Source organism: Danio aesculapii, chromosome 8 (assembly GCF_903798145.1).
Source record: "Danio aesculapii chromosome 8, fDanAes4.1, whole genome shotgun sequence".
In the NCBI taxonomy this organism is placed as follows: Eukaryota; Metazoa; Chordata; class Actinopteri; order Cypriniformes; family Danionidae; genus Danio; species Danio aesculapii.
The window spans coordinates 7,939,788-7,956,108 of NC_079442.1; the positions used below are offsets into that span (position 1 = coordinate 7,939,788).

At 35.8% G+C, this 16,321-nt stretch overlaps 1 protein-coding gene across 2 annotated transcripts in view; it reads right to left on the reverse strand.

Annotated features, from left to right (window-relative positions):
* The window catches only part of arhgef16 (Rho guanine nucleotide exchange factor (GEF) 16), a 49,389-nt gene extending 33,351 nt beyond the window's left edge, over window positions 1-16,038 (reverse strand). The window contains exons 1-6 of one of the 2 annotated variants that reach the window (XM_056463114.1): window positions 15,871-16,038; window positions 13,224-13,281; window positions 12,551-13,132; window positions 4,832-4,883; window positions 3,290-3,450; window positions 1,371-1,427 (exon numbers count right to left, since the gene is read on the reverse strand). In XM_056463114.1, the coding sequence (XP_056319089.1) occupies window positions 1,371-1,427; window positions 3,290-3,450; window positions 4,832-4,883; window positions 12,551-13,042 (762 nt within the window). In that variant the 5' untranslated portion in view covers window positions 13,043-13,132; window positions 13,224-13,281; window positions 15,871-16,038. The remainder of the gene's footprint in view (window positions 1-1,370; window positions 1,428-3,289; window positions 3,451-4,831; window positions 4,884-12,550; window positions 13,133-13,223; window positions 13,282-15,870) is intronic. The other variant, XM_056463113.1, reaches the window with a different exon arrangement.
* Between the last annotated feature and the right edge of the window lie 283 nt (window positions 16,039-16,321).

Consider the following 16,321-nt stretch of genomic DNA (forward strand, 5'->3'; position numbering starts at 1 on the left):
CCAGGGTGCGAAGTACAGGGGGTTTAGGGTAGGGTTGTCAATAGTATCAACTTGAGTACTAATCATTCATAGATATTTACATTAGATGTTGCCTACGCTATTGTTGTCTATTGGAAGGAATGAGTCAATAGAGCCACCATTTTGGTACAGGGTAGTGCTCCTTTAAAATGAATGTGGAACCAAGGTGCAGTTGAAAACTGGCCATCCGGAGCCAGAGATATATACACATATATGCATATATCTACACTGTAAAACCCAACAGTCAACTTTATCCAATGAAATGAGTGTAGTTAACTCAAAATGTACTGAAAGTTAATTCTACTCATTTGAAAAGAGTTTTGAACTCAGTGTTGAAGGTAATGAGTTAATTAAATACTTCATTACTTCAACATAAATGGAGTAAGTTCACAGTACACATCTAGATTATTTTTTTAACTGAAATGGTTTGTAGCTATAGGTTTCCTTAAACGGTTTGAGTTGCCTTAACTTATTGGGTTTTACAGTACTCAGTTGGTTTGAGTTCTCTTCATTTATTGGGTTTAACTGTGCTCAAATTGCTTCATTTACTCAGAGCAAGTTCACAGTACTCATTAGGATTAGTTTTTGAACTTAAATGGTTTGTTGCAATCGGTTTCCTTAAACGGTTTGAGTTACCTTTACTTTTTGGGTTTAACAGTGTATGATCGGGAGTTTTTCCGGGTGTCAGTATATGCAAATATTTTTTTAACATTTCGAAAATTATCATTTTACATCACTTTTCTACATCGATGGATGAGTGACCGCATGGACTTTGCGGACAAAGAGCACGTGTTTGTGTACATGGAAATGTATTATCCACCCTGCATTGACTTAACATGTAAATCACTCGTGCTTGACGCGTCTTCTACGTCTGGTGCGAACACAGCATCATAGCTCTATTTTTGAGTATTTATGCATGTTGTTTAATCCCCGTCAGCTCCCTGGTGAAGCACACATCAGTGTCCTCAAGAGTAAACAAGGTTCACACCAAAAGAATGTTTGTGCTGGTGCAATCTTTTAGTAAAACTGGACCTGATTTTCTTTAAATATTTAATTAAAAAATCTGTAATATTGTGAAATATTACAATTAAAATGTATATACATCCAAAAATTATTTCTAACTATGCATTTTTATTCGATGTTTGACGATATCTCAACCGTAACACGAGGAAAGGGTGGGACATAGTGTAGCCCCTCCTCTTTTTTAAAAACAGCCAATAGTGTTCTGTTTTTATCAAAAATACTTTTGTAAATGCAGCTTTGGTGAGAATAAGAGACTTGTTTCAATAACATAATAAAAAATAAATGAAAAATAAATCACCTCAGGAGTAGTAGTATTTTAACAGACTCACTTCTTGTCTTTTGCGTTCTTCGGGTGTGATGAAATCCAAAATACCCAAATCCTTCACCTAAGTATGAAATAAAACAGTGAAAGTACTTAAGAATCGGTAAAACCTACAAACAGAAATTTTACTTAGTTGCCTCATTACAAACAAAAGCAGCAAAGTTCACAAAATACATATTAAAGTAATAAAAGACACACATTAAAAATCCATTAAAGGGCACCTATGACGCCTATAACTTTTGTAAGCTGTTAGGACAGAACTGTGTGTGGGTATAGTGTGTCAACTGTCATATTGGAGTGATATAAATACAATAAGTCTCTTTTTTTTTAATTTCCTGTCGTTAAAATAGGATCCAAATCCCAGTCATTTTGAGGCCCACAACAAACTTGACGTAGAAATGCAGCTTTCCCCACCCACCGAATTGATTGACAAGTGCCATGTTTCTATAATAACATGTAAACACATGTCCACAGTAGGCTTGGGCGGTATCCAAATTTTTTCGCTCAGACAGCGTTACCAAACTGTTGGCTTGTGCCTAAATCATTCAGAAACTGAATAACGTATATGCGATTTTAGGTCCATGGTCACCTGTTTGTCTTATTCGTATTAGAGATCTGCGCGGGACTAAATTTTTTTTGGGGGGGATGATGTTTTCGTGAACAGAAGAGCACAACCAAAAAACACCCAGCTAGATGATACAGAGTCCAGACATCCTATAACAAGCTGTCTGTATAAAAACACACATACACATGTAGACACACAGCACCACACTCTCTCTCTCATTCCCATACATACATACACAGTACCAAACAAGCGACACACAGCATCACTCATTCTCTAATTCACACATACATACTGACACACACACGCACGCACGCACACACGCACGCGACCTCCCGCTCCCGTTCAAATTACACCGGAGTTACTGACCGCTTCCGCGCTTTATTCGGAAGTTTATTCCTGTACCGCAGGAAATCTGGTCAGGTGCCGTGGGAGTGCAGACCTCTAGTTTGCATTTACCACATCCCCCTTCTCGTTCGGTCGAAACCCGAAATACTGCCAAACTGAAGAGGTTGCGTTTTTTTTTTCGAGACCAGGTCACTTTTTTTTTGAAAAAACTTTATTTTCGCCATCTTACCTCACCTCTCGCTCTTCTCCACACTGTCCCATGATGACAATCACGCATGCGCATTTTTAGGCATTAAATAAATGATAATTAATACTTGTCTCCTATATAAGTGCATTGTTTTTTATGATGATATAACAGTATTGAAACTGATACCGTTGCTATTTTTAGATCCCGCGGTATACCATATTACCGCCTAAGCATAGTCCACAGAACATTTATATAGGTTTAAAACGTTTTTAAAACACAGCCTGTTTGTAATAAAGACGGTAAAATTGCTGTAAATCTTAACTGCTATAGTTACCACAGCCGCATGGTGTCAGTAAATGCTAATATATGTGTGTGTGTGTGTACTGCAAACGGCATTTGTGTGTAACTCATTATTTCAGAAAGGCTTGAATAACCTCCACCACAAATACATAAAATAAACTTGGTATTTTTGACTAAAGGGCTGTATAGTTTGTGTCTATCCCTGACTGCTGTTTATCTGATGTAAGGCTGGAGAAGCAGACACGAACAAGGGAACAGTGGGCGGGGAGAAGCAGCTCATTTACATTTAAAGCCACAGGCTACAAAAAGGAGGCTATAATAAATAATATAAAGGGTATTTTGAGCTGCAACTTTACAGAGACATTCTGTAGAAACCGAAGGCTTATCTCGTGTCTCGTAAAAGGGGTAAAATAGGTGCCCTTCAAAGCAGTCTTAAAGTTTAGTATGTTATTAGGAGTATTTCAAATCTGATGTTTCTCCTCTGACAGAGGCATCAACCACAACATGATCCAAAGAGTGGCAGCATTACCTGTGGTAGTTGACTCCATGTGATGTACGCTGCCCTGTAGTTCTTCACCACTATGCCCTGATCTTCCCCTGGTGGCCCCACCGGTGAAAGCTCCTCTTCCTCTGTGCTCAGGCTGCTGGCGTTAAGGCCTCGCTCCTTTATTTCCTGATAAAACCTCGGCTCTGGAAGTAGATTGTGTATAACTTACAACTCAAAACTTAGCAAAACACTTTAAAACTGTGGTTTTATTACCATTAGTTGGCATTAGGGCTACACAATATATGATTTCAGCATCGATAATGAAATATGAACATTTACTAGTCACATCACGAGCATAAGCGATGTTGAGGCTGGATTATAATTGTATTATTTGTAGTTTTTTTAAGGCCTTTGACTGTATGATGAATTTAAAAGCATTCATGCATAGGAAATTGTACAGTTTTTAACTTCAATAATAATTAATTATTTAGATTTTTTTATACAACATTATTTTATATTTGATTATTCAATTACTGTATTTTTTTTTTGAAAAACAGCCAATAGCGTTTTGTTTTATCACCACTCTGCCAGTGTGAGTGGTTGAGCTCAAGCGCATCAAATGTAAAGCATCTTGAAGGGGGTGGGGCATGTGAGACACTAGAGAGCATTTGATTGGTCATGACTTGATGAGAAACTGAAGTATGAAGTGACGCAAGCATGGTCCTATAGTGTCCCATAAATACTGAACATAAATAATTATTTAGATTTTTTTATACAACAACATTATTTTATATTTGATTATTCAATTACTGTATTTTTTTTTTGAAAAACAGCCAATAGCGTTTTGTTTTATCACCACTCTGCCAGTGTGAGTGGCTGAGCTCAAGCGCATCAAATGTAAAGCATCTTGAAGGGGGCGGGGCATGTGAGACACTAGAGAGCATTTGATTGGTCATGACTTGATGAGAAACTGAAGTATGAAGTGACGCAAGCATGGTCCTATAGTGTCCCATAAATACTCAACATAAATATTTGTTAAATGTGTCCACCAAAGCATTTTTAGCTATTGGCAGCGCAGTGTTTTTCCAGCTGTAAAACTTGATTTGGAAACCACAACAGTAATGTGTTATCTCGTCTATCTCATCTATCTCTATCTACCATTGATCCATTTAGTTGGAAGTGTCAAACTACAAGTTTTAGCTGTTTATATCAGTTTTATTTCTTTTAGTCTTGAATTGTCACCGTTTTAGAGCACACTAGCTCATTGATATCCAAATAAACTAGCAATACTAATACTAACATCTAAAAAACTCTTTTTTTAAATTTCATGGGACCTTTAAATAATGTAAGAAATGCAAGTTAAACTTGGTGAACTTTCTAGTTAATGTTAACAAACAATAATAATAATAAAATGCTCTTTGTGAATACATGTTAGCTACTAAATTAGCTCATTAAATTAAATGAAAGTAAAAATGTAATGTAGAGCTCACAACTTCATTTACAGTTCAACAAGATAGTTGAAGCCAAGGAAAATCTGGAATGTTGCTTTGACAACTTTATTTTGGTTGACTAGTAAATCTTTACCATCTTTAAAAGAGCCGGCGTGTTTCCTGTTCCTGATCCTTCCCAATGTTCTCTGAAAAGAAAACGAGATTAAACACAATTAGCAACATGAAAGATGACAGAGTTTATATGTGAGCACTTAATATTTTTTTTAAATACCCCATCATGCGCGATTAGGGTCACGAATCAACATAATACTGGAATATGCAATGAATACCCAGCTTCTCTATTACTGATGGATTTACATAAATGCATTTAAAGAAATATTTCAGATTGTTATAATGCTGTTTAAGGGTATTTATTGGAAAACAGTGTATTAACTTTTGCATAAAGAGGACAATGTTGTCAAAATGAACCCCAATCACCTAGATCTACGAAAAAACAACTATGAACCATGCATCATGCATGCCACACCAGTAGATGGCAATGTCATAGAATCGTGAGCAGAGCTGTCCTGTAGTTTGCCACTGTTGTTCTGGCTCATGTTTCCCCAATGATGTAACTCACTGCTAAACTACCATTCATTTTAATACACTGTTGAAAAACTATTTAGTTGTGACGTATTACGGTAAATCTGCTAAACTATTTTTGTTCTTTGCTAATTTGCTATCTTATGTGGCTTCCACTATACATCACTTCCAATTTTCCCAGCAACACTCTAAATCAGTGCTTTAATTATATAATGATTCACTTGAACTAAGAGAAGCAGAATTAATCTATGTTTAGAAGTTAATAAATTGATTTTATAGTATGTTAGCTTGCTTATTTTGCTCATGAACATCCAAGTATAAATTAAATCACAATTTTTTTCCTTCCTAAAGAACCCTTTATAATACTCAAACAAATATAATGTTGGTTTACATTAGGTTTTAAACTTCAGAATAGTGGCCTACGAAAAACAGCATAATCAGTATTGTATTTATTTGCAATTGTTTTTAATGGTTAAAGTCCGCTTGAAACTCCCATGTACACCCATACACACTCTCATTCACACACACACTCATATACTACGAACAATTTAGTTTATTCAATTCACCTATAGCGCTTGTCTTTGGACTGTGGGGGAAACCGGAGCACCCAGAGGAAACCCACGCTAACACAGGGAGAACATGCAAACTCCACACAGAAATGCCAACTGACCAGGCTGGGAATCGAACCAGTGACCTTTTTGCTAAAAGACAGGCTACACTGAGCCACCGTGGCGGCTATAGTGCTGCTCTGTGTAGTAAAATACACTTCACAGTCAAACGGTCTTTGGCGTTTTACTGTTTTCTAAAATACCAAACTAGAAATTGAGGGCTTGTGACGTCATGAATCTTTTGGGATAATGTACATAAATCAGCAAAATATATAATGTAGTGATTCTTTAGATATTTTAAAGAAGAAAAAAAAATCGGACATAATGTTCATTTAAAAGCCAACAACAACATTTTTGAGCTTCAAGAAATAAGAGATTTGGTAACACTTGCATCGTTAAATAAATAAATAAATAAATAAATAGTTCTGATGAATAAATAAAAATTGCACAAATTAATAAAAATTTATTTAATACAATTATTTATATTTAATAAAATATGAATAAATAGCACAGTAACGATATCTCAAGTGCACATTCCAGTCTCTCTCAGAGCGATTGAGCTGCTGTGAGGGCTGGGCGATAAAAACGTTATCAGTATTTTATGATTGAACATCACTGTAAATAACAATAAAAAAAAAGTTTGGTATTAAGCTTCGCTACGATGCGCTTTAGTTTTATTAAAATGTGGCTGCTGAAAGCGTGCCTTGAAAGCAGTGCCAATAAGCTAAACTATTCCAAATGCCGCAAGCACAACGTGATTTATGCAAGTAGAACTAACCAATCTGCTTCACATTTTGTATGGAATATACAGATTTCATTAATAACGGTAGACGAACACAGCGCACACAAACACTGCAGTTTTTTTTATTGTCTTCATAAACTTGTATAAGGACTGCAGCAATGGTCCGTTTGTCATTCTCTGAGAAAACGGTTGATGGTCACCTAGTTACAGACACACTTTTCTCGTGTGAGTTTTGGGTTTTGTCATTGCCACTTCAGGTCAGAACAACACATGCGAAAATGAGTGCCATAGAGCAGCAGTGAGGAGATTGTAAATAAAAAAGGATGCAAGGATGTCTCCAGAGTGGATTTTGGTTTCTTTTCTTGTGCATCTCAGCCACCAGCACCCCATCTGAAAGATTTCTTAGCAAAGGGGTAATGTCGTCATCCAACTTCACAATTTGTAATGTTGCAGTATGTATTCGAATAATGATGATTAGTTCTTTTACTTGAAAGCTCAGATTTGATTATCATAATTTGTTTTGTTTACAGAGTTTGAGGTTTACTTTATCATTATTACTAGCAATGTTTTCATCCAAAATGCGAATTAACTTCACGCACAAAACTGGAATATCGCATAAAAGACGTGCGAATAAAGCAGCGTCTAACGAGTCAAAGCCAACAAAATCGTCATTTCCTGATTAATTGGTGCCAAATAGCAACAGTGAATTTGAATTTGCTGTGGTAGGAGAAGCTGTGTGAATCTTTTCTTTATTTAATAAATGATTTGCGCCTCAGAAGACAATCTTGACACACGGTGAACGTGCGGTGGCGTTTGAAGTCGTGAGACGCGGAGCACAGATGCTCTTGATTTTGGAGGTCATTAATAGTATAATAACACTAATACGAAAACGGTTAAGGTGTTTTAGAATGACCAAAACAACATTTCAGATGTTTTACAATGTGCTCAGCCTGCTGCTTTCTCCATTCTCACACATTTTTATTAGTAAAGCATACACTCAACGAATCAATGAGCTCCACGCATCTCGTTTATGTACACTATGAACAGCAGCTACGCTAATTATTCTCTTCATCCTCTATTTCCACCAGAGATTATGCAGTGCCACTGATGCGATCAAAGACCTTGATCCCAAGGTTTCCACAATCCCGGACCAGGCTGTATCCTGAGCAGCTGCTGTGGTGGTCATGGAGGAGTAGAGAGCATGCATCTGACTCCTGTGAGACTCCAGGGACAAAGAAGTCTTCGCTGACGCCCAGCGTTCTCTAGCCTCAGGCGCCTAGACAGCAGCTCTGCACAAGACGTTTAGCCATAGGAGAAATGGTCATGCCCAACTGAGCCCAGTTTCTCTCTAGGTTTTTTATCCTTCACTTTCGCCAATTGGTGAAGTTTTTCCTCGCCGCTGTTGCCACTGGCTTGCATAGTTCAGGACTTCGATCGATGGATTGCTCTTCAGTGTTTAGACTCTCAACAGTGAATATTAAACCACACTGAACTGAACTAATCTAAACTGAACTTCAACTCTTAAAACTGAACTGACACAGTTTCATTTCACTATAATCTTCAATGTGAAGCTGCTTTGACACAATCTACATTGCAAAAGTGCTATACAAATAAAGATGAATTTAATTTATCACATGATCTCTTATAAAAAAAAAAAAAAAAAAAAAATTACATGACTTTCATGTGCACACTGGAATTTGTTTGGTAAAAGTGTTTCCATTGTTGTTTATGTGCATCTTTTCTTATCAAATAAAAAGCTTATCCTACTCAGTTATGCGCATGTTTTTTTATGCGCATTTTCAAAATTTATGCGCATCTTGGTGTTTCTATCAACCGTTTTTTATTCACATATGCAAAATGTGCATAAAAATGGCTATTGACACCTAGAAGTTTGTTTTGATTGTTCAGCGTTTACACTTATTAAATATTTTATCAAGTTTAAGAGTCTCTTTAACACGTTTATCTTATTATAAGAAATAAGAGATGAGATTTTAGTTTACACATTTTTTTTGACTATTAAAACTATTTGTCTAAGTAATGTTGGTAAATTAAAATAAAGTGGTTAAATAAAAAAAAAATCTTAATATTTCTAAATGGATTGTTAAAAAATATTCAATAATTATCGATACTGAATGATATAAAAAATTATATTGTGATAATTTTTTTAGGCCTTTTTACATGTAAAAGAACTGAAAGTTCTGTGTTTTTTGACAATATTGCAAGTTCACTAAATCCTGGCTGAACATTTTAATTAAATAAATAAAAAAAAAAAATTGAAATATTTTTTTACTTTACATTTAATATAAATATTTAATAATATACCATTTTGTAATCTTTTCATTGCAATAAAAAAAATATGGATTTAAAGCTGTGCATTTTAACTTCGTTTGCAAATATGCGCTGCAAACTTTTTCTTGATTGAGATGTTTAATTCTTTTTTCCATCATTTGCAGTGTTTCTAAATTGCTTTGTTAGCAACTTTTCTTACCAATCTTTTAATTAATTTTTTTTTTTCTGTAAAGCTGCCTCTGACTGTGATACGTTCACACTAAATGGATATAAGAGAGACATAGGGGATTATATGCAACATCCTTCATTTGTTCTCTTCGGTAAGGAGAGATCTCCACTTAAGCCACGGTCAGATCACACGATTTTTATTGTCGCGTACGAAAATCACTATGTCAGATTATGCAAATTTTTGGGGGGATAAAATCTTAACTTGTCATGGGTAACAAATGTGCCAGACTACACGTTCCTTCACGATCAGTCATCCTGTGACATCTACGACGAGTGTTATTTCCCAAAGCAGTCACAAGTGTTGCTATAAGTAGGGCTGCATGATTAATGAAAAAAAAGATTGCAATATTGATTCAACCCTACACACAATCTTAATTCAGCTTTTCTACTATTCAGCCGATTATATTTTCAGGGTAAGGAAAGAAACGTAAATACAGATGCACAAGTCTTCACGTTTTATATTCGTTGCTCAGCAATATGGACACCTCCAAATGGTGTTAAAAGTGTCACATACTGTATTTATAAGGTATAATTCACCCAAAAATTTAATTTCTGTCTTAATGTAAGGATGTATCCACGACCGCGAAATCACACATAAGTTGACACACTGTTTGTTTACTACCGAGAGGATGCATGGATTTCATTTGCTATAATTCTTATCTTAATGTTAATGTTTCTTTTGTTGGTCAGTTATCTATAAACAAGAATAACGAATAACATTTCAAGTGAAGCGCTTCAAAACAATTCCGCTATATGCACCAAAACACAAATTGCTGTGGGATTGTGTTGGTTTGTTAAATAAAATAATAATCTAGCCTAAATAAAATTAAAGTGAAATATTCACAGTTTCAGAGAAGCCTATATTAAACTGTTTTTACTAATAATGACAAATTTGAATAAGCAGAACATGCTTTTCCAATGTATTCGCAGCACTGAACGTGTTTCCAGATTACCTCAGAAGAACAAACTCTGTTGGAAGGATGAGAGAACTCAGAAAAAAAAAAATAATAAAACATGCTAGACTTTCTGCAATTGTGTCATGAGGCGTCGCAGGCATGGTATTGGTTGTCATGAACAATGCCACATTACACAAGAAGAAACGATTGAATCTTTTCGCAACACCCATTTGTCATTTACGAATCCACAAAACACCCTACATCAAAGAAATTGTGCCAAAATAGTGACAAATTCATGTGATCTGACCAGGGGCCTCAAGTACGAAGACTTGCGTTGAAATCATACTAAAACATTGCGTACGCACAAATAAATGTGCTGTAAATAAATTTAAATGCTGTAGATGTGCGTACGCAGTGTTTCATACATCTGAATTTTTTACTGCGTACGCACATCTACAGCATTTAAATTTATTTACAGCACATTTATTTGTGCGCCGAATCCCAAGCATATTCTCTTTGTACATCAGAATTCACGTGAAACTGAGCGCACATGCACGAGCGCAAAACCCCTCCCTGCCACCTCCCCCGTATGAATATGGTAATGACTCTACTTTGGCAAAACCAAATGAAAAGAAATGGCAAAAGCAAGCAAACAAGAAGAGAAACTTTGAACAGAATGTGAATTGGAGGTGCTCCTTTCGGAGGTAGACTGGAGAAAAACTGTGTTATTTGCAAGTTTGTCATATGGAATTAATAAGAAAAGAAAAAAATAGAGTGGGAGTTTAGCTGACGTTGTTAACTAAGTGGGTTCTGAACATTGCACTGTGAGTGAAAATAAAAAAAGAAATGGTCCCATGTAAAGGTGTAAAATTTTGTAGTGTCTATTGTAGCGTAGCTCATAAAGCGCATGGCAACATGTTTTGACGCGTTCGAGCATGAACTCGGTTCGAATCCAGCATCTGATGAACTCCCCCACTACATATCAGATTTTGCATACTCTTCATCACGAGGAAAAAAAGTAGGAATCATTAAGAAGTGTGTGTATTATGTTACGCGCATTTGAGCGTCATATTTTATTTGCACATTTATTGAATGGAAATGTTTCTGATTCATGTATGCAAATTCGTCTTCAGATGGTGCCTTTATAGCAATGTGTGTGCAGTCGATCGCTCCTATCCATTGGGAAAACCGGCGATAGCTGCAAATTGCACTTAAATATTTGGCTGGTCAACTGCATGTTATGGAAACCTTATTTACCTGCTAGACATGTGGATGATCCCGTCCCATGCAGCTGCCATTGCACGGCTCAAAGATACTTTGTAGTGTGTAATTTAACATAATTGCCTCTAGGAGTCGCCAATGGAAATAAAACAAACACACACAAGAAATGCACGTACGCCAGGCATAAAGTTGGCGTGGACCAACACACATTCTCACGTTCATTTCATCGTTAGTCAATCTAAGCGTGAAATCTGGCGTACGCAAAGTTTTTGTGCGTACGAAGTGATGATACATGAGACCCCTGGGCTTTAAGTATCATACTTTGCGGGAAATGTGCTTAATGCATTATAAAGCTTGAAGCATCAGAATCGGTACTTGGTATCGACCGATCACCATGACAAGGAATCGGTATTCTATATCGGCTGCAAAATTCTGATTGGAGCATTCCTAAATGGCATTATAGCACTTGAGGTGATTTCTAGGCCCGCTTATTAAAACATAATAAATACCCCAAAGCAGAGTTTACCTTCTATCAATATTGTACATTTGTCAAAAACTATTAAATCACTTGCCTTGCGTCCTGATTTGTTTGCTTGCTTTGGACAAAACCACTTTCTCGTCGCTGACCGGTGACAGACTTTCCGGTTGAAGTTCACCATCAAGATGCAGACTAGTGATCGCAGCACTATATGATTTATTCCAGCGATTTCTCCTGAGTGAAACGCCATTGCCCACTGATATAACAGAGAAATGATGTGCTCCTATTGCATAGTGTCACCCACGTGACGAACTCATCGTGAAGTACGAGAAAAAAAATGTAAACATGCTAGACTTTCTGCGATGGTGTTGTGAGGCGTCGCAGACATAGTATTGGTTGTTGTGAACTACGCCACATTACACGAGAAGAAACGATTGAATCTTTTCACGACACCCATTTGTCATTTACGAATCCCCACGACACCCTACATCAAAGAAATTGTCCCGAAATCGTGACAAATTCATGTGATCTAACCAGGGCTTTAAGTATCATACTTTGAGGGAAAATGTGCTGAATGCATTATAAAGCTTGAAGCATCAGAATCGGTACTTAGTATCGACCGATCACCATGACAAGGAACCGGTATTCTATATCGGCTGTGAAAATCCTGATTGGAGCATCCCTAAATGGCATTATAGCACTTGAAGTGATTTTTAGGTCCGCAAATTAAAAACATAATAAATATCCCAAAGCAGAGTTTACCTTCTATCAAAATTGTGCATTTGTCAAAAACTATTAAATCACTTGCCTTGCGTCCTGATTTGTTCGCTTGCTTTGGGCTGACCACTTTCTCGTCGCTGACCGGCGACAGACTTTCCGGTTGAAAATCACCGTCAAGATGCAGACTAGTGATCGCAGCACGATATGATTTATTCCTGCGATTTCTCCTGAGTGAAACGCCATCGCCAGCATCACTGTCATAGTCCTCCCAGGCAATTTCCGAGGCCTGTAGGGGCACGGGTAGTGTCACTACAGTGGTGTGGTGGCGGTTTTTGGGGCGGCTGGTCACAGCCAAGCTCTTTGGAATGAGTTGCTGAGTGCCCCGTTTTCGGGCCGCTTCGCTCTGGGTGCTGAGCACTACCGTCCTGCGCTCATCCTCTGGAGAATCCAATCTGGACAGGTTGATGCTGGACGCTGACTTTCCTGACGACTGGTCCAGCTGAAGGACTGTGTTGAATCGGCTCTCCGGAACAAGAAGAGACTGGTCATATGTGGAGCCATCAGACTTTCTGTGAGACATGGCAGTTTTATTGGTTTTCTGATTGGCTGGTGAAGTGCGCGTCACTTGTTGAACATCTGATTAGGGTCACCAGCAGACCCCCGCTTTAACCTGTAGAGACGTTAGGGTAGATGATTGTCAATATCTTGCTACAATATATTGTTAATTTATCGTTATCATGATAATAGTAAATGTAACATACAGTTGAAGTCAGAATTATTAGCCCTCCTGAATTTTTAGCCTCCCTGTATATTGTTCTACTGTGGAAAAAACACACAGTATATTCAACAAAATTTTAAACAATAGGTTTAATAACTAATTTCTAACAACTGACTTGTTTTTTCTTTGCCATGATGACAGAACATAATATTTTATTAGATATTTTCTAGACACTTGTTTCCAGCTTAAAGTGACATTTAATGGCTGAACTAGGTTAAATAGGCAGGTTAGGGTAATTAAGCGAGTTATTGTATAACGATGGTTTGTTCTGTAGACAATCGAAAACTGTTGCTTAAGGGGGCTAATTATATTGACACTGTATGGGTCAAAATTGTAGATTTTTCTTTTATGTCAAACATCATCTGAATATAAAGTAATGATCATGTTCCATGATACAACATTTTTGATTGGCAATGTGAACTACTGAGAACTTAATTTTGACTATTTTTATTTCATTTTTGTCACATTCTCATTATTTAGATTTTATTTTTTTGAAACCTCACATGCCAGATTTTTAGATTAGTTGTAAAATTGACACTTCTGACAGAATTTTAAGGTTTTTTTTTATTACACAAAAAATAAAAATGATTTGTTTATTAACAATAAAATACGTTGTTTTCTTGTGTCAGCTGAATACCTGTATTTCCAATAGGCACTGTTATTAGATTCCCATTACTGTATCAGAGTATTTATTTACTGTATTTGCACTTGAAGACATCAGTTTGTTGATTTGCATGCAATACTTTTTACATTGGATGCACATTTTTAAATTAAAATGATTATAAATCATAAACAGCACCGTAACTGTATACATTTAGCAACATATATTTATGCAGTGCTTTATGCAATGTTAATGTTATTATTCAGCTATAAATGATTACATTTCAGCTGAAAAGTATACATACAGAAAGCTCTAATAATATCATTATCCAGCTTCAAATGTTGTTTTCATCTAAAAATGTAAATTAGCATTTTTTTAAAGTATCAATTATTAAAATGTATTAAATATAACTTAATTAACATTTAAATTAATAAAAAATAACTATATTATATTATTTAATTAATTACAGTGCTCAGCATATACAGTTGAAGTCAGAATCATTAGCCCCCCTTTGATTTTACTTTCTTTTTAAATAATTCCCAAATGTTGTTTAACAGAGTAAGGAAATTTTCACAGTATGTCTGATAATATTTTTTCTTCTGGAGAAAGTCTTATTTGTTTTATTTCGGCTAGAATAAAAGCAGTTTTTAATCTTTTAAAAAACATTTTAAAAGTCAAAATTATTAGCCCCTTTAGGCTATATTTTTTTCGATAGTCTACAGAACAAACCATCATTATACAATAACTTGCCTAATTACCCTAATCTGCTTAGTTAACCTAATTAATCTAGTTAAGCCTTTAAAGGTCACTTTAAGCTGCACAGAAGTGTCTTAAAAAATATCTAGTAAAATATTATTTCCTGTCATCATGGTGAAGATGAAATAAATCTGTTTTAGAATGGAGTTATTAAAACTATTATGTTTAGAAAAGTGTTGAAAAAAAATCTCTCTCTGTTAAACAGAAATTGGGGGGAAAAAAATAAACGGGGCTAATAATTCTGACTTCAACTGTAAGTACACCCCTCACAAATCTATCTTTTAAATTCATTTTTATAATAGGAAGCTATACAATATTATATTTGTGCAAATACTTAAGATTAGTCAGTACTGAAGCCAAATCTGGAGCTTATCCAACAAAATAACTTATGATAACGGTCCAAAAGCTAGTACACCCAAATTAAAATGTTATAGAAAAATATTAAACACAAAATTGAAGAGCAAAAATATTGAACATTTTAGTTGAAATTTTGTAGGTTGTAATTGTTTTGCAATATTTAGCTTGAAGTTAATCGCATTAGCTTTCAATTTCTAAATATGGTGACTAAAATATTACTTTAATAAATACATCAGTTTAATAAATCTGTTTTGTTTAAATGCACCAAAATACATTGCCTATATTCGTTGCCTTGTACATGTGTAATGACAATAAAGTTAAACCTAATCTAATGTTATTATTTATATGACTAATTATATTACTTATTGAATTATATATTTAGTAATTTTAGTTATTAATAACGTTAACACATAAAAGTGTCCATTTTTATGGTAAGTATTTTAGGTTCCTGTAATGCATATTTCAGCAGCATTCAGCAAATAACAATTGCTAGTCATTTTCCAGAAGCTCAGTGGATTGACCCTTGATCACAGAAGCAGGTGCAATCATTCACAAATCACGGAAAACAATAGTAAACTTTGATTAACAGTCATCTCATCGAAGATTCCAAAAGGGAATTTCACTGAACAGTCATTTTGAGTTCCCCAAAGTATGTTTTAGCGCGAATAGTTATTAAAAAGAACCATTTAATATAAGAAATTCATATTTTGTGTAAAGCTACTTTCGTTTTTCTTGACATACAACTGTTGTACATCGCCTACACACCGTGAAAACATAATAACATGCCAACAATAATTCCAGTCAGGTGGAATAAACAATTTACAGTAACAGCATTTCACGCCCAGATTGACTAGCGATCAAAACAACAGCATTTTCAGTCCGTCCAAAGGTTAAACAAACACTGGGGTCGACTTACCCTGTTAGTTTCACGTGCACTGTGATTCTGAAAGTGTGCCGGCCTCAGATTTCCCTGCACGGACGCTAAACATATTACACAAATACAGTTTTAAGCAAAACTTCAAAACATTCCTGCACCTTCGCCGCTTCTGTACCTCAGCGCCACACGTCACTCCAGGTGAGCGGAGCCACACCCACCGGTGATTACGCTTTTACTACTTCCTCAAACTCTGACGCGTTCTTGTAAACATTTCGGTTTTCTGTCATGCAAATGTTAGGCTATGTTGATTTTTGCAGTAGTGACCAAACGAGAGGATATAGGTCTATTTTGTTATAGTTTTCACTGTTGTTAAGTATTGACATTGTGAGATTTGTGCAGTTTGCGCCATCTGCTGGTGAGTTTTGACACTTTATGTACAGTTACTAACTGTTAAATCTTTTAAACTTGAACCCATTTACTCCCAAACTTT